The following is a 17,521-nucleotide window of genomic DNA, read 5'->3' as shown; positions in this document are numbered from 1 at the left end:
CCTGTGCCTGCTTTTTTAGTGCTGGATGAAATTAATCAGCTTTTGGTTGCATGTAATGTGTGTGATTCCGCCTGCAGATTATATTGTGATTTATGGACCTTGTATAACATATCACAGCTCATCAATGAATACTCATGCCACGACGAAACAAATAAGTTAATAGTAAATAAATAAGTAGTAAAAAGTAAATAAGTTTCATAAGTCAAAATATAATTAATGCTGAGATAGTAGTACACAATAAGGGGCAGGTAACATAAAAAAGTGGGGCTGTAAATGTTACCAAAGGCAAGACGAAAGTTTTGCACTTGTATTTGCATATTTTCTTTTAAGTTGAGCGTGTGACGGAATCCCGTCTGGCCGGGAGCGTACATTTGAAAAATAAGAGACGCCGACCAGTGAAGAAAGGTTCGTTATTGACGTTTCGGCTTCCACACAGAAGCCTTGTTCACCTGTGAACAAGGCTTCCGCGTGGAAGCCGAAACGTCAATAATGAACCTTTCTTCACTGGTCGGCGCCTCTTGTCTTTCAAACATATTTTCTTTTCTAATTTATGACGCTGAAACTTGACTGCAAAAGACTGTTAGGAGCCGCGAAAAAATTTGTAAACTCTGGAAACACGAAAACGTCTAGCAAACACTTCAAATTTCTTTGTACATTCAATTCTGACTTTTTTTTTCGTAAGTGCCAAGAAATATGAATCTTTCGCCCGTCCTTCTCATTTGCCAATAATTGCTTCAAAAGTGTGTGCATCTGCTGCAAGTATGCGGTGGAAGCAGCACGAACTCTGGCTTGTCAATCCTGTTCACAAGTTCTGCTCACGTGACTACATCGCGATCAGCCGCAAAGTTGACTTCATTGCTTGGAGGGCATTTTTGAAGGGCATTTGCTGCTTCGTTAATTGTATCCGAGCACAGCTGTCAGCAAAAGTAGTGTAAGGCAGCGCGTCAGTGTGGTCATCTTAAATTGGCATGCTTTTGGAAATATTGGCGCAAACACAGGACAGGACATAAAAGGGGGCGCCCGTTTGTCCCCCTTCATGTCCTACATCCTGTGAATTAGAAGGGTCAGAGTTTGGGCTAGTGGGTAGTCAACATGAGGATCCATAGCGCACAATATTCAATTGACACAACACGAGCGCTAAACTTCCACTAAACGATCTTTATTTGGCACTGACAGCCTTATAAAGATCACGTATCCTCAGGCTTTCCATCAACGATCACCGCCTGTGGCCAGGCGACGAAAATTGAAAGAATACTGCAGCCTGATAGATGGCACCGCAGATAACCTATGGCAATCCAGCCTATGGAAGCTCCACTCATTGAAGAGGGACAGGGAACCTGATCAAGGTTCAAGGGTCCACGCCTTCGGCAACGTCAAGGTTCCGGACTTTGTGCAGCGGACTGTTCAATGACAGAAGTATGCGGTGCCACCGAAGCAATCAGTACCTGAACTCTTATCCTTCGTCAAACAAGTCTCGAGTCGTGCCCCATCCGCAGAGAAGGAATGGCGCAACGTAGAAGGTCTGTATCTGCTAAACAAATGGAAGCCGTCCGGCACGTGTGTTCCGATGCGAAAGACAGGAAGGTACTTGAAGGACAATGGCTTGTGTATTCTACCATCAGATAAGGAGGCAGGCTTTGCAGTGCTTCCGATAGATTTGTATCAAAAGAAAGCACATGACGCAGTTAATTCAGTGTTTAATCGGCACCAACACTTCTTAGTGCAAAAGGCAAAAGTGCAAGCGAAGAAGTTGTGTAAGCAGCTGCATCTGTCCAGGCTTTTGCTCGAAATCACAAATTCAGGAAAAAATGCACTTGAGATGTTTTTCTCAGTCAAGACCAACAAGCCAGAGGCGCCTTTTAGGGTTGTTGTAGCAGTGACTCGTAGCAGGAGGAAGTAAGCCTGTTTTTGCAAACTGAGCTAAAGCTATTGAAACCTGACAACCCATTTTTAATCAGAAGCTCAGAACAAGTTGTTGACTACCTGAGAAGGCTTCGTGGTCGGATGTAGGATTTCTTTCAATAGGTATAAAGAACCTTTACTACTCTTTGCCTCATCAGTAGCTTTTAGAATGCATTGAAGACTGTATTCATAAAGTTGGTGCCGTATGGTTTCAAAATGAAGCTGGTATTTCAGTTGATGGTTTCTTGAATTCAGTGTCCTTGTACCTTCATTAACCATTGTTAAGTGGAATGGGGAAGTCTATCTGCAAAAAAAGGGAGTGTGTATTAGTTCCTGTATAGTGCCTGCCGTCCAGGAGGATCCAGAGTAATCTAGACAGTAAAGTGGTGATAAAAACGTTCCGGTTTGTAGATGATTACTTGGTTGTTCTTCAGAAGAGCAATGGAAGCCGCCTTCAGGTAGCAGAAAGCACAATATTTACCTTTGCGAAGTGTCTGAGCCACTGTCAATTACTCACGAGCTTACAGTTGAGGGTACGATTCGTTTTTTTTTTTTTAAACTAGTTTCTTTGAGTCGAGTTTGCTGGATGTATGAGCCTAGGGGAAATAAGGCTCTCTTACCGTTTACCTCGGCACATACGAAGTTGGTTAAGAGAGAAGTAGTAAAAACATGCCTGTCTATAATGCAGTCAATAAGTAATCCACCTAACTATAATGACAAGTTTCAGTAATCAGGTTGATCGCCTTCAGGAAGCAAGTTACAGTAACAGGAAGCAGGTTACAGTAACAGAAAGCATGCGCAGACAAAAAAACGACAGATAAAGAAGGTCTCAACAAAATTGAAGTAAAGCCTTATATTCAATCACAGGCTTTCCCACGTTCTCAAAAAGATTGGAGAGAAAATTGGAGTTATAATTTGCATGTCAGCCCCAGAAAAATTCAAAATGTCAGCCCCTGATCTGTTTAAGGCATCAGAACGACTTTGTAACTTAAATTGCACCGATAACATTGTATACAGGTTGCCGCTTTCATGTGGCAAGTTGTGTATCGGGTAGACAGGACGCGGTGCCTGAATAATTAAGCGACTCAGCGAGCACAACTAGAATTAAACGTTAGAGATGAGGGGCCAGGTAATTTGGCTCGTCACTGCCGTGGTCACAAGTGCGCGCCTAAGTTCGAGGAGCGTTCAATGTTAGGAAAAAATAGCGATAAAAAACAAGGGAGATAACTGAAGCTGCTGCGATGGAAAAAGAGGGATTGGAAAATTGTGTTAGTGATCCTAGCTTCGGTGTCATTATCAAGAAAAGACTTAGCTTTCTTGGATTCAAGGCAGCGGGCGATAGTGTGAAACTTGCTCACTGATTGGCGGTTATTTTTATTGATTTTTATTCTCATTCCTTGGCACCTTGACAAGATAGTCGTTGTTATAATCGTATATACTGTGTACATAAGTGATCTTTATAAGGCTGCCAGCGCCAAATAAAGATCGTTTAGTGGAAGTTTAGCGCTCGTGTTGAGTACCCTGAATATTGTGCGCTATGGATCCTCATATATATCCTGTGTGTGCGCAAACCTTTCCAAGCTCATCATGAAGAACCAATTAACTCGCACAAAACGAACGCTGTCATGTCGACAGCAACAGGTTTCAGAAGGGGACGTCGTCGCTGTGGCATGCTATACGTGGAGAACACAGGTAAAATTTTGACCATTTACACGCGCAATTTTGCATTTACAGCAAATCCTCGATCTGCGCGATCTCGTGATGTACACTTGCCGAACACAACTGCCTTTGTCGATGAATCTCTTAAGATGGTGTGCGTCAATGGACGAAACTATGGACAGAAAGAAAAACAAACAACTAGAGTGAATAAATGCCTGCATCTTTTATGCGGCAAGAAAATCGCAGCAATTAGTTCCTGCCTTTTCATTAAAGAAACGCCAGCGAAAAGGTATCCGAAACCGAAACTGGTCATCCACAGTGAAAACAAACTTGGCGTGAAGTGAAGTTTTCCCTATCTGTCCCTAGTGTTTTCCGCTCCCTTCAGCCACGACGCTCACGCCCATATGCCTTTGTGAACATATTCGTTTCGTTCTTCATGCATGTGAATCGCAGTTTACAAGTCTGCGTTCTCTGGTGGCACGTAGAGCGTATTACCATCCTTATAAGAAGTAAGTGCTGGGTTGTGTTTCACCGGTCAGTTATGCTTTCATCCATAACTAGCGCATTTGAGAACGACCACAGCGCTGTCACAGTTTGCACTTCGAGCTGGCTGTCATTCGCAGACATTTGCACATTTATTCTCGGCACTGTTCGAGAAACACAATGCTCGTGTAGACGGCCGAAATATTCACGCGTTTTTGGTTTATAATCGTTAAATCTAGTTCAGATTTGGTTCATAATCTTTCGTAAGCTCTACCTGGCACGATACTTCGCCAAGCATAACGAATGGCCGCGACTCACTTGCGGCGCGGTTGTAATGGGACATGTCATACACCGGCAGGACTTGACATCACTCGCGTACGGATTAAAGAATTTGCCATATAATTTCTGCTGGCTCTGGTTATCACACAAAGGCAAGGAATGACCTGTGATTGACACTGATATAGACGGACTCGGCGCTATGTCCACCTACCTTACCGTCAGTACTTCTTTGCGCGCCCAGCACAGCTCTCAGCCATATAAACCGTGCACTGTGTTTCTCGAGCAGTGTTTGATATTTGTTTAACCTTCGGGGGGAAATAAAGAAAAGGTTATGTCTGAATGTGAAGTCTTCTGAACTAATTTAGAAATTTAATTGCTGAGGTCAGTTGTAGCCCGGGCATTGAATAGCAGTGCCTATGTAATATATGCTGCTGAGTAAATTTTATGTATATTTTCCTGTTGCCAAAACGGAGTGAAATATATAATGTTTCAGCATCCCTCACTGCTATAAACTGTGACTGAAAACCTGAAACCATGGCCTTGTTTGTTAGAACTGATAACTACCTTGCTGTATTCTGCTGTTTGTTCACAAGCCTGATGTGTACATTCTGTTACAGTTAACTTTTAGGACCCCCTAACATGGCAGCGTCAGCAGTGTCTGCAGATCTGGCTTCAGCGATGTTTGCCTTCACAGTCGACCTTTACAAGCAGCTCCTTTCAGAGGGCGACGGCTCCAGAAACCTTGTCTTCTCACCATTCAGCATCGCAGCTGCACTCTCAATGACTCTTGCTGGAGCCAGGCAACAAACGGCACAAGAAATCGCTACTGTCATGCACACAAAAGATGACATGATCCACGCACAGTTCTCGGAATTCCTTACTAAGGTGTCGACCCATGCACCCAGTGTAACGCTTGAAATCGCCAACCGCATGTACACAGAGAACACATTCAAAATTCTGGATGAGTACCTTGTCACGCTGACAAAATTTTACAACAGCACTGTGGTGCCAGTCAGTTTTAAAACTGAGGCTGAAGCGGCCAGGCTTGCAATCAATGCGTGGGTTGCAGAAGCCACCAAGACCAAAATCAAGGATCTTCTTCCCAGTGGGTCTTTAAATTCTCAAACTGTGCTTGTTTTAATCAATGCCATTTACTTCAAAGGCCTATGGAACGAACAGTTTAACCCCCGTGCAACAATCTTACAGAAGTTCTACATGTCTAAAGAGACTACCAAGGACGTCCACATGATGTACAAGCAGTCCCACTTCAAGATCAATACAGAATGCAGTGACTTGAATGCAAACGCAATTGAAATCCCATACAAAGGTGGCAAAACGTCCATGGTTATACTGCTTCCTTATGAAGTCGATGGTCTCCCAAAGCTAGAGGCTGCTCTAACACCATCGAAACTCTTGGATGTACTAAAAGGACTGGATTCAACGATCGTCGACCTCAGCCTTCCAAGGTTCAAGATTGAGTTAAGCATAGACCTGAAGAGAACAGTCGATGCAATGGGAGTGAAGGACTTATTCACAGACAAGGCGGATCTCTCTGGAATAGATGGGAAAAAGGACCTCTTCATCTCAGCCGCATTCCATAAGGCCATTGTGGAAGTCAATGAGGAAGGGACGGAGGCAGCAGCTGCTACAGGAATGGTGGCAATGGCAAGGTGTGCCATCATTGGCATTCCCTTTGCCGTGGACCACCCGTTCATGTTTTTCATTCGTAGTCACGACCCAGATGTCATACTTTTTGCTGGTTCAGTGCGTGATATCTAACATCTAGAGACAGCTTGGTATCTCAAAATATTCAGCTATGGTTTTCTTCTTCTTCTGTGAATGTAGGAAGAATGGAAAGTGGGAAGACACGGGCTTGTCTACTGGAGGGCTAGCCTCCACGCCCACTGCCTGCATGTCATAGAAGGAGGTGGGGGAGGGGAAGATTGAAAGGAGAGGGAAGGCGCGCAGCCGCAATGATCATGCCAGTTGACATGTGCTGCCCCCTCAGGCCTATAGGCAGCCAGAGAGGCCGATGGCCTCCAGGAAGGAGAGGAGGTGCCGGAAGGCCTTGGCAGGTTTTAAATGTGTCTTCACAGGAACAAATAATTTATGTAGAACCCATGCACGGAAGCTAGTACTGAGAGAACGAGGAAAAATGCATGTAATGTAACGCCAAATGAACTTCAATGTTACAGCCGCTGTTCAACTGTTGAGCTGAAATGACACGAGAAAGGAAATTCAATTATAAACTACCTAGCAGGTAGGTGTAGGCAAATTCTACTTTGTGATCCTTGAGTACTAAAGCCTTACATGTTGTTACAAAGAGGAAAATGCACAATCAGGAATTTGGTGTGCATGATCCTTTAAAAGAAGCCAGGATTGCTCAGGCTTGGTTCACCAGGATCTCCTGTTATGTGCTCCTTCTGGGCAGTTAAAGTGGTGGAGTGAAGCAACTGAGACATGAGGGAGGATGATGTGAAGCTAGCACTTGGAACACAGGCTAGGTGAAGGTGGTTCGAAATTGTGATGAATCCTTTCAATTTATGTCTGGACAACACCCCAGTATATGCAAGAAGGGTAGTCAGTGTTGTCCTCATGCATCCAGCAGCCAGTGAGTAGGGAGTAAGTTTGAGCATGGTGCCTATGTGTGCTGTACTGGCGAACGAAGGAATTCATATATGGTTAGGTGCAGCGATGTTTCGTCAGTTGAGTAAACTGCGTCATATTAATTTTATGAGTGTTATGCAGTACTTTTTGAGAATGGTTTTATCCTGCAGTGTTTTAGAGTGCATGTAATTTGGTGTGTAGAAGCAGCATGTGCCCAGTGTTGACTGTGAACTGCAATGCTTGGTTTAGTGGATAAAGGCATCTGTATCAGTCGGATCATTTTTGTTCTGGGGCATGGTTGCAGGCAGACTAACGGGCAGACTGCTTATGCATCTGTTTTATACAGTTCACACTGCCACTATTGCTGCAATGGTTTCAGAACTTCCTGCTGTCCTGTTTTAGCCATTTTTTAATGTTTTGTAATTGGTGATGGTGCTGCTTATACATATTCATCAAAGCTGTTGAGGTTGTCACCATCAATTATTGTGTGCCATTGCTTGATCTGTAATGGGAAAAGAATTGGGATCAAATAAATATTGTGCAATAATAAAAATCTACACCTTTTGCTCTGTGTGATGCTGTGTGGCACCTCCAGGCATTCTTCATTTTTCATCATGGCTGGACTTATTCACACTGCAGGGATAGAGGACAAATCAAGCAAGCACTTGCCCTTGCATGGAAATGAGGTCGACCTAGAACCTTTGATCTTCGTTAATAGTTCATAGTTAATAGAATTTTATACGTTCGTGAATAGTTGGCGGTTATAATACACTAACTTATCACAATATGTCACCTTCTGGGGTCAGTATGTCTCTATTATTGACATTTTTTAAATATGAAAAACTAAAAGAAAATTACGCCGTAAAGGTGCGTGTGAAAAGTTTCAGCTTACGTACTTTCGTTCCTGAAGCAAGTCTGGTTAGAAAAAGTCAATTTGGCAAGCACAAGGAGACGAGGAGCCACAACGGGAAACGGGACAAGTCTAGAGGACAAAAATAAAGCTCGCAAATCTTGTGTTTCAGCATTCAACTCAATATGAAGTGCGTGCGCGCGGGCACGGCCCTTTCAAGCTAGCCTTGGTCGGTCAGTTCATAAACTTGGCAGTCTTAACATGACATGCAATACTACACCTGCAGCCCTTATGCCTTTGCTCGCACTTGGCTGCAGGCTTTCGGTTCTTCGTGCGATTGTGAGGCGTTGCAATGTTTTGATACGCGCAACCCGCAGTAAGCTAATTAAATGCTTGGCTTGGTCGGCCAGTTCGCCAATTTGGCAATTTTATGACATGGCATGCAATATTGCACCCGCAGCGTTTATGCCGTCGGTCACACTTAGCTGTGGGCTTTTTTCGCGCGATTCTGAGGCGTCGTTTTCATACTCGAAAAAAACGCCTGTCGAAAGTTCCCTAGTATCCCTAGGTTTTCAGTGCCGCTAACCGCTGGGCACCGTCGTGCAACTCTGTTGACAAATATTCCAAGGAGTGTGACGTAACCTGCAACTGCTGCATGCAACCACGAAGCAACTTTGTAACTCTATGCTGCGAGAAGCACTAGCGTCGACGACGACAGCCTAACTCCCATAGTAGTTAGCGCCGTTTTTCACGCGCCTCTGCGCCCGTTTTCGTCTGGGCAGAACCCGTTGACGCCCACTCGAGGCCGGCAGGTGTGCTCCCAAAACAAGTAAGTGGCGCGGAGATCAGTGTAACCAAACTTATTTCGATTTCGCTGATACGGCGCACAGCACAACACATTCTGATCTCATTTCTTTCCCTAAACGAGTAAAAGTAGGCCATGCTATTTTTTGCGTTAATAATGTCAGTTGCTTCGGTGCGTGCGTCTCATGCAGCACTGAATTAATATAGGGTTCCAAATGAATAATCAATCGGTACATCTTGTTCAGAAATCTTGCCCTGGGAGAGCCAGTTGGTTTCCCATTAAACCATTTAGCACCACATGAAACCTTGAGTTCTCATTTGGAGACTTTCACCTTGGTGTATATATATATATATATAATGCGCAAACTGTGACCTTACAGCAAACCTTGCCATTGAATAACTGGACTGCCAAATCAGTAGTTGTTCACAATACCTGCGCTGTATGTTGGCAGTTGTGTATGCGAAAAGGTCATATAGCAGAGCCATATATCACTGAAGATCTATGTTGATGTTAGTGGCCATTTTAAATGTATTCTGCCAGTCGTTAATTCACATGCACCAGCAATTAGCAATGGCAAGTAATAATGCTACCGTACTGAAAAAGTATGAGTACCAATTTTTACTTCCAGTTCGGACTCCTTTCATGATATGTGAATTTTTGTACTTTTTCACTTTCATAAATTCCTGATTTTTTATACACGTGCCCGTGCCTTCCAGGAGCCCCTTGCAGCATAACCATGTCTTCAGACCTGACTGCTGGGCTTTCGGCATTTACAGTTGACCTCTACAAGGTACTGCTTTCAGGGAACAGCCATCAAAACATTGTTGTCTCGCCGTTCAACATTGCAGCTGCTCTATCAATGACACTTGCTGGGGCCAGGGAACGTACCGCCAGTGAAATTGCTGCTGTCCTACACACAAAGGATGACCTAATACACAAGCAGTTTGCTGAATTCTTCTCCAAGGCTTCGACCTATTCGTCGGATGTGACTTTGGAAGTTGCCAATCGTCTGTATGTGGAGAAGACATTCAGCATCTTCAAAGAGTATCTTGCGATTTTGAATGACTGCTACAACAGCATTGTGATGCCCGTCAATTTTGCAAGCGAAGCTGAAGCAGCCAGGCTTGCAATCAATGCATGGGTTGAAGAAGCTACAAAGTCAAAGATCAAGGACATGCTGCCCAGTGGGTGTTTGGACTCTGATACCAGGCTTGTTTTAATCAATGCAATTTATTTCAAGGGTCTTTGGAATCAAAAGTTCAACCCTGATGCAACTACCCTGAGGAAGTTTCACGTGTCCAAACAAATGATTAAAGAGGTCCACATGATGCATAAGCAATCCAAATTCAAGATCGCTGAATGCAATGACTTGAATGTCAATGCAGTCGAGATACCATACAAGGGTGACAGGACGTCCATGGTGATACTCCTTCCCGGTGAAATAGATGGCCTTGAAAAATTAGAGGCAGCATTGACGCCTTCCAAGCTTTTGGTCATCCTCGAAGGACTTAGATCGACAGCTGTTGACCTCAGTCTCCCCCGTTTCAAGGTAGAGCACAATGTGAATCTTATGACTGTGCTGCAAGCAATGGGTGTGCAGAAATTGTTTGCACATGAAGCAGATCTCTCTGGTATAAGTGGAAAGAAAGACCTTGTTGTCAGTGCTGCGTTTCACAAGGCCTTTGTGGAAGTCAATGAAGAAGGCACAGAGGCAGCAGCTGCAACAGCATTGCTTATCAGAAAGAAAATGTGCCTCGATATTACTTCTCCCTTTCCCTTTGTTGTTGACCATCCATTCATGTTCTTCATTCGGAGTCATGACCCAGATGTCATTCTTTTTGCCGGTTCAGTGCGTGATATCCAATAGCTTCATTCGTATATTGAACCAGCTGGATGTTTATCTTTGGGCGCAGATTGATGTGCGATGACCATGACCATTTTTTCGATGACCATGTCCGGTGAAACGGATGCCTCGTTTATTTTGTTTGTCGTAATGCGTGGCAAGGTAACATTTTTTTTTCAATTAAAGGAAGGAGCAATCAATGAAAAGCAGCCTTAAGCAACAGTGAATGTCTAAATAAAAAACAGACTACCACTCTTTTTTTTTTTCACCCTTTCTCCTAGGCAGAGAAAGTAACAGTGATAGGTGTACAGCAACTGCCCCCCTCAAAAAGTGGCCACTCCTCAGTGTCTGCTTGTCATCCTGAATAATGTTCTTTCTGGCCAGCAGGTAGGTGTTTTTGGTCGTGAATAACCATTTCTTTACTCAACATTACCTAAAGATAAGAGGCGCATCCGTCTATGAAAGTTTCTCAGAGTGCTTTATCCACCATAGGAATGCCAGAAAATTTATGCTTCGTATTTGTCTTGGCTAGTGTCGGCATTGTATGCGGGGTTTAACACCTCGAAGTAGCATGTAGGCATTGAGGGACGCCGTAGTGGGAGGCTCCACATGAATTTAGATCGCCTGAGGTAGTTTGATGGACGCTTACATCACGAAAGCACATGGGTGTTCTTGCATCTTGCTTTCATCGAAATGCGGTTGTCGTGTCCAGAATTAAACCCTGCAACCTTATGCTCGGCAGCCAGATGTCAAAGCTGCTGAGTCACTGCTGCAGGTGAAGAGGTGGTGTTATTATTATTGTCATGATCAGCAGTAACAGCAGCTGTAGAATCGTAGCTCTGCTGCAATGCTTTTCACTGTGCACAGATTAAATTTGTTCAGTAGTGTGGTTCTCACTTGTTTAATAAATTTAACACAAGTAGTTGCTTTGATGTTATGCTCGTGTGTAAGTTCACAAAGCATTTCCTGGTGATTTGCCCAGCGAAAAGTCTTATTGTTAAGACTGAATTCATGTTTTATGCCAAACACTTGCTAATTTGCCAAAACCCAGTATCATTGTGCTTACCCGTGGTGTATGAATGTAGTATCTCAATTCCCTCTGGGTGATTTTGAGGTTGGTCTGATGTTCCACTCATAAGGCACAGTGCCCAAAATGGTGTTTTTGCTATATAATGGAATCCCACCAATGTATATTGTTTTACTGCCAGTATTTCAATGAAAAAGCTGTCTGAAAAAGCAAATTTGATTGTTCTATCTGTAATATGATTTGTAAGAACTAATTGTTGTGCGGGATATGTTTTGTGAATCAAGCCACTTCTAAAGTTGATATTACAGGTGGCGAGTGTCATTACAAGCAGTGTACCGTGTACTAGACCTTTGCCTCATGTATACACGGATGTCAGAACGCCTGCTTTTCGGTCTGTTCCAAACAGGTACAGAAAGCTTGTGCTACTTATGCCCTTATGCTTGCACTGAGCGTGCACAGCAGTCCAGCCAACAATATGGTGATGCTTGGGGAGGACGTTATTTAAAGGTCAATGCTTGGCGTGTGCATATCATATACATAGTTCATGTGCAAGCTACTTTTTTATATCAGATCTATACATTGTCTCAAGTATCTGCTATGTTGAAAAGTCACATGCCGCTTAAGTGAGAAACCTTCACCAGTGTTTGCACATGGTAGAGAGATTAATTTTATGGCAGTGCCTAGAACTGCTGTAGTACCAACCTTTCAGTTGTGTTAACGTGCCACGGTGAATCAGCTGTACAGAGTTGATCCTTGATTGCGAGATACGATGCGCTTAATGTGTTCCTTTCTGCTTGGAATAGGCAAGCGCAGTTTGTGTGGAATCCATTTTTGCAGTGCATTTGAGGATGCTTTCTTTGTCCCCTTGAGATGCACTGTCACATATGTGGATGCAGTCTGAACACTATCGTATCTCACCTATACAAGGGGCAGTTTTCACAAATGTGCAAATGTGGATGCGAAAATGCACTCCTGCCTGAAAAACCTTGCGCTCGAAGATACCTGGCAAGGAATTTAAAATGAACTCTGGGATCTGTTTGTTTTAATGGGTGGCTCTGTTTCTGTGTTTTATGGTAGCCCTGGTATGGCTCCGGTGACCATCAATTTTTGTTTGCTTGTTTTGCAAGCATGAATGCATTAAACTGAATGTAGTAGGATGCAACTTAAAAAAAACAGCAGTTGTTAAAACTGGGCCACGGTCTGTGGCGTACTGTATTGCTCCGCTAGCCAGCCACAAAAGTAAACGAAATCAGCTTTTTAATGTTTGACTTTAATAAACAAGCCAGGTATCAAAATTCTAGAGCTTAGGTCTTTTTTCGCATGATTATCTTCTTGGTTAGGTGACAAGAGAAGTTTTAACAACAGGCTACTTTTTTTTTGTCGTGGAGGAATTCTGTGTGTCGGTCCTGAATGTAGGTGGAACATCACTGCAGACTTAAGTTGTATTCGACTATAATACGTGTTCATTTTTTTATATAATGACCCATTGTGACAGGAATTAGCTGAGACCATGAAAATCGATGTGGATATATGAGGACTCAAGAGAAACTGCATAATTACTTACCGAGAAAGGCTGGAATTTTTTTCTGTGCAATTTTGGCGTGCTGCTTACAAAAATCTGAATATGAAAATATTCCCCCATTGGATCGTGATTCGTGCCTGGCGGGGTTATTCCTGCCGTTTTCTTAACAGCGAGCAAAAAAGGTACTTGTTGCAATGATGCAACATATAACTGCTTTATGCCAACGACTACTCCCAAAGAAAGGCTATAGTTTCTGCATGCAATCCCTACCGGTTGGTTGTTCATTTGATGCCTCTCAGTGCAACATCTTGCTAGCCTTGGAGTGCAGGTGCATTTGCTTAAGTGCCTTTAGATGTTTCCTGCTGCTTTTATTTTTGTACTCAAGCCTGTGATGCCATTTTAACTGTCAGTTCTGTTTGCATTTTTTAATAATGCTCTCTAAAAGCAGAAAAACAAGTCTTTATTGATGATTACGTGGTATGTGCCTTTGCTTCTCAGAGCAGTCAGAATGTGATGCTTGAATAGAATGGTTCAAAAACTTTTTCTCTGTTCCCTGGATTTAGTTATTGACGTGAGCTCTGAGCTAGTGCGATTTTGTGTGTACAAAGATTGAATAAATTTTTATTGTGTAAGGTATTTGGTTTTCTGCTGAATTTCTGTGAAGAGGTTTGATCTCAAGATGCAGTTTTGTCTTGTACCTCATTAGATAAATGCTGTAGGGAAAAGCATGGCTGAACTCTAGTGCACTTGCTGCGCTCAGCACCGCAAGGGTCTCAAAAATCATAATACAACATCTGGTAACTTGATTTGAGTCAGTTGTTTCAACAGAAAGTGAGGATGATTCAAAGATAGATTGCAACATTGTAGAGAATGTCCTCAATGTTTATGCAGAAGTTGTGCTTGTGCTGATGGGGAGTGACTTTTATTACTTACGTAGTCGCTGCAAGCAAACTGCCAGTTTGTGTATTTGTACTGATTGCCCCAGAATTTAATGTAACTTTGCTTGTATACGTGGTCGCACTGCCACAGTCTGATACTATCTGCTTTCTTCAAGAGCTCGTGATCACTGCATATTTGTTGTACTTCCAAAGAGCCTTTCTGCAGTGTTTTGCAGTTCTTTTTTAAACTGCACAATGTTATTTTCATTGTTTGGCATATATACAGGACATGTATAGAAGGCTAGCTGTTTATGTGGCTTTTCCTTTTACAACAATTTGTTTTTGTATCTCAGAGGGAAAATAAATTATCTTATGCTGCTAATTCTCTCTAATTCCACTTCCAGCATTGTGATGGTCAGCTCTGGCTTCACCTTGTCAAAATGACCTGTCCAACTTCGTTTATGAAAGTTATGTTCTACAGAAATGCACACACACGTTTTCTTACCATCCATTATGGCAGTTATTTTGGCTTTCCGTAATTAGCAGTCACGAGTTTCAAATCGTTTCTGAACCAACGCACCAGCACAAAACCCCATGCTAGCAATCCCGTGCGAACAATATTATATATAAACAGGAGCATGCATCATGATTGTAGCGGCCTTTCAAGCTAATAAATACCTTAATATTCAGCCAGTTCATAGCACTCGCTAACAGAAAGAAGCGGCCACAGTTCATAACATTCGCATTTTATGACACGACTGCAATGTAGCGTCGCAAACAAATACACATTGCACTTGCGGCTCGCACTTCGCTGCGCGCTCTCGGTTTTCGCGCGATTTTGAGGCGTTTTCTTATTCCCTCGTATGAAGCTAATTTTTCCCCGCTAATTCCTCAGTATCCCTAGTTTTTTCACACGAGGCCCTAGAAACCACTCTCGCCGTTGATAAACGTGACAAATATTCTAAACCACCAGCAACGAGCTGTTGCGCGAGGAGCTAGCTTCCGCGCCCATGTTGGCCTCGCTCCCAAATTAGCGCTGTTTTTGCACGCGCCTCTGCGCCCGTGTTTTCGTCTGGGCAGATTCCCGTTGACGCCCAAGACTGGCTACGCAACAAGTAAGTGGCGTCGAGATCGGCGTGCGCTGGTCGGGCGCACAACTACGAATTTTGATCACAGCTCTTAAAATGAGCTACAGAAAGCAGGCCATATGACATTTGTTTTGGGTCTTGGTGGTTATGCATTATTTAAGGCAGGCACTGAATGTAGTACGTGGTCCGAAACTGTTGCAACGCTAAACGCGCACTATGCGAAAGCTGCTTGTTATGGGGGGTCGCCATGCAATGCTGCAGATGGCGCGGATTTATAATTCTGATCAAATCAGGAAAGTACATCATCCAAACTTAGCGTTGAGAAAGCGAGAATGCCGCACTATATATGCTATCTCTGCGTCACTTAAATTCCAGCGCGACTAAGTTAGCGGTTCAACCGAGAGAATTCGCATTTTACGGTGCGTGTCTAGCGTTGCAGCAGTCGATAATAAGTGATTAATCGGGAAGCTGTGTTCAGTAATATTACCGCGCGCATTGATTTTAACGGTGCTGTCGTAATCATATACTAGTTTCGGTATCGCAGGAGCGCCAACGTACTGTACTTGCACCACTTTTTTGCCCAGTCTGGTTTGCATGCTATATGCTTTAATCGGGCCTTTGGATAATTTGAGCACTAGTTAGAGACTATACCAAAGTTTATAGCTGAATCTATGGATATAGTTTCGCGTTTTCTCGCGGTCAGTGCATAGCTCAAAGACATGCCAAACGTATTATAAAGCCTGTTCTTGGAGCTCTATAGACCTTGTCATTGATTACGTAACAAAAATTGAGCTCCACATTCAGAACTGTTATGTATATGCTAAAAAGTCATAGCATCGAAAACAGCATTGATGCATGAGTAGGATGTTTTTATACTTGCTCACCAACATAAACTTCATACTTTACGCTTGTACCTGTGTCTTCCAGGATATCCTGTTGGCAGCGTAAGCATGTCTTCAGACCTGACTGCTGCGCTTTCAGCATTCACAGTAGGTCTCTACAAGGTACTGCTTTCAGAAAACAGCCATCAAAACATTGTTGTCTCGCCGTTCAGCATTGCAGCTGCTCTGTCAATGACACTTGCTGGGGCCAGGGAACATACCGCCAGTGAAATCGCTGCTGTCCTACACACAAAGGATGACCTAATACACAAACAGTTTGCTGAATTCTTCTCCAAGGTTTCAGCATATGCACCGGATGTGACTCTGGGAGTTGCCAATCGTCTGTATGTGGAAAAGAGATTCAACATTCTCAAAGAGTACCTTGCTATGTTGAATGACAACTATAACAGCGTTGTGGTGCCCATTAATTTTGCGAGTGAAGCTACGGCCAGGCGTGCAATCAATGCATGGGTTGAAGAAGCTACAAAGTCCAAGATCAAGGACCTGCTGCCCAGTGGGTGTTTGGACTCTGATACCAGGCTTGTTTTGATCAATGCAATTTACTTCAAAGGGCTTTGGAATGAGCAGTTCAGCCCTGCGGTGACAACCTTGGAGGAGTTTCATGTGTCTAAAGAAACGACTAAACAGGTCCGTATGATGCACAAGAAATCCAAATTCAAGCTCACTGAATACAGTGACCTCAATACCAATGCAGTTGAGATACCGTACAAGGGTGGCAAGACATCCATGGTGATACTTCTTCCCAATGAAATGGATGGCCTTGAAAAATTAGAGGCAGCACTGACGCCTTCAAATTTCTCGGACATCCTGAAAGGACTTGAATCAACAGCTGTCGACCTCAGTCTCCCACGTTTCAAGGTTGAGTATGACGTGGATCTGAAGGCTGTGCTTGAAGCAATGGGTGTCCGGGACCTGTTTGCACGTGAGGCAGACCTCTCTGGGATAAGTGGGAAAAAGGACCTTTTTGTCAGTGCAGCACTTCACAAGTCCTTTGTGGAAGTCAATGAAGAAGGCACAGAGGCAGCAGCTGCGACAGGAATGAGGATCCAATTGAAAACACGTGTCAAGAGTCAGCCTCCCTTTCCCTTTGTCGTTGATCACCCGTTCATGTTCTTTATTCGAAGCCATGATCCAGATGTCATTCTTTTTGCTGGCTCAGTGCGTGATATCTAATAGCCTGCTGTGTTTAGTGAGCCTGCTACCTATTTGTGTGCAGCTTTAGGCATAGTTTAATGGAAATGCCTTCTCTTTGCCTGGTGAAACAAATGACTTGTTTGTTTTCTTTGTTAGAAGGAACAAGATGCATTAATTTCTTTTCAAATAAGGGGATGAGGAATGAAGGAATGAAAGGCAGGTCCTTAAGCAATGCTGTATGTTCAAAATGAAAAGCGAAATACTAGCAGTATCTAGGGCAATGCATATTACGTGCATGACCGCACACGGCCATTTCTGAATGCTTCCACTGCAAGTCGTCCAGCCGCATAACATACTCTCTTTGGCCTGTAGGTGAGTGTTGGATTTTTTGGTGGCAACGCTTGGCTAACCTTAAAGTTTCCCAGCATTAACTAGAGAGAAAAGAGGTGCCACCATTTATTGCAGGTTTCTTAAAGAGCGCTTTTTCCACCATGGGAATGATGGGCAGTGGACAATTAGTATTTGTCTTGGCTAGTGTTTGG

General features: G+C 43.4%; 1 protein-coding gene and 1 pseudogene across 2 annotated transcripts; both read left to right on the top strand.

The window, feature by feature from the left end:
- Nucleotides 1–3,928: 3,928 nt before the first annotated feature.
- Nucleotides 3,929–7,503, top strand: LOC144133088 (iris pseudogene; annotated as a pseudogene). The gene is made up of 2 exons (XR_013314983.1): nt 3,929–4,070; nt 4,941–7,503. The product of XR_013314983.1 is annotated as an iris pseudogene (transcript).
- A 973-nt stretch (nt 7,504–8,476) lies between these two features.
- LOC144134407 (uncharacterized) lies at nt 8,477–17,159 on the top strand. The gene is made up of 5 exons (XM_077667328.1): nt 8,477–8,609; nt 9,302–10,451; nt 14,260–14,269; nt 14,781–14,970; nt 15,871–17,159. The coding sequence occupies exons 2-5, from the start codon at nt 9,322–9,324 to the stop codon at nt 17,016–17,018; spliced, it is 2,478 nt and encodes an 825-aa protein (XP_077523454.1). The 5' UTR covers nt 8,477–8,609; nt 9,302–9,321; the 3' UTR covers nt 17,019–17,159.
- Nucleotides 17,160–17,521: the final 362 nt, after the last annotated feature.

The sequence above is a fragment of the Amblyomma americanum genome, chromosome 5, assembly GCF_052857255.1.
Source record: "Amblyomma americanum isolate KBUSLIRL-KWMA chromosome 5, ASM5285725v1, whole genome shotgun sequence".
NCBI lineage: Eukaryota > Metazoa > Arthropoda > Arachnida > Ixodida > Ixodidae > Amblyomma > Amblyomma americanum.
This window is presented reverse-complemented; position numbering and strand designations above follow the sequence as displayed.

What these genes read in the sequence shown, in the direction of transcription:
- LOC144134407 (XM_077667328.1), top strand. Translation starts at nt 9,322, where the DNA reads ATGTCTTCAGACCTGACTGCTGGGCTTTCGGCATTTACAGTTGACCTC. An exon ending in CAAGACTGGCTACGCAACAA is followed by an intron (nt 14,971 to 15,870) that starts GTAAGTGGCGTC and finishes TGTGTCTTCCAG; the next exon opens with GATATCCTGTTGGCAGCGTA.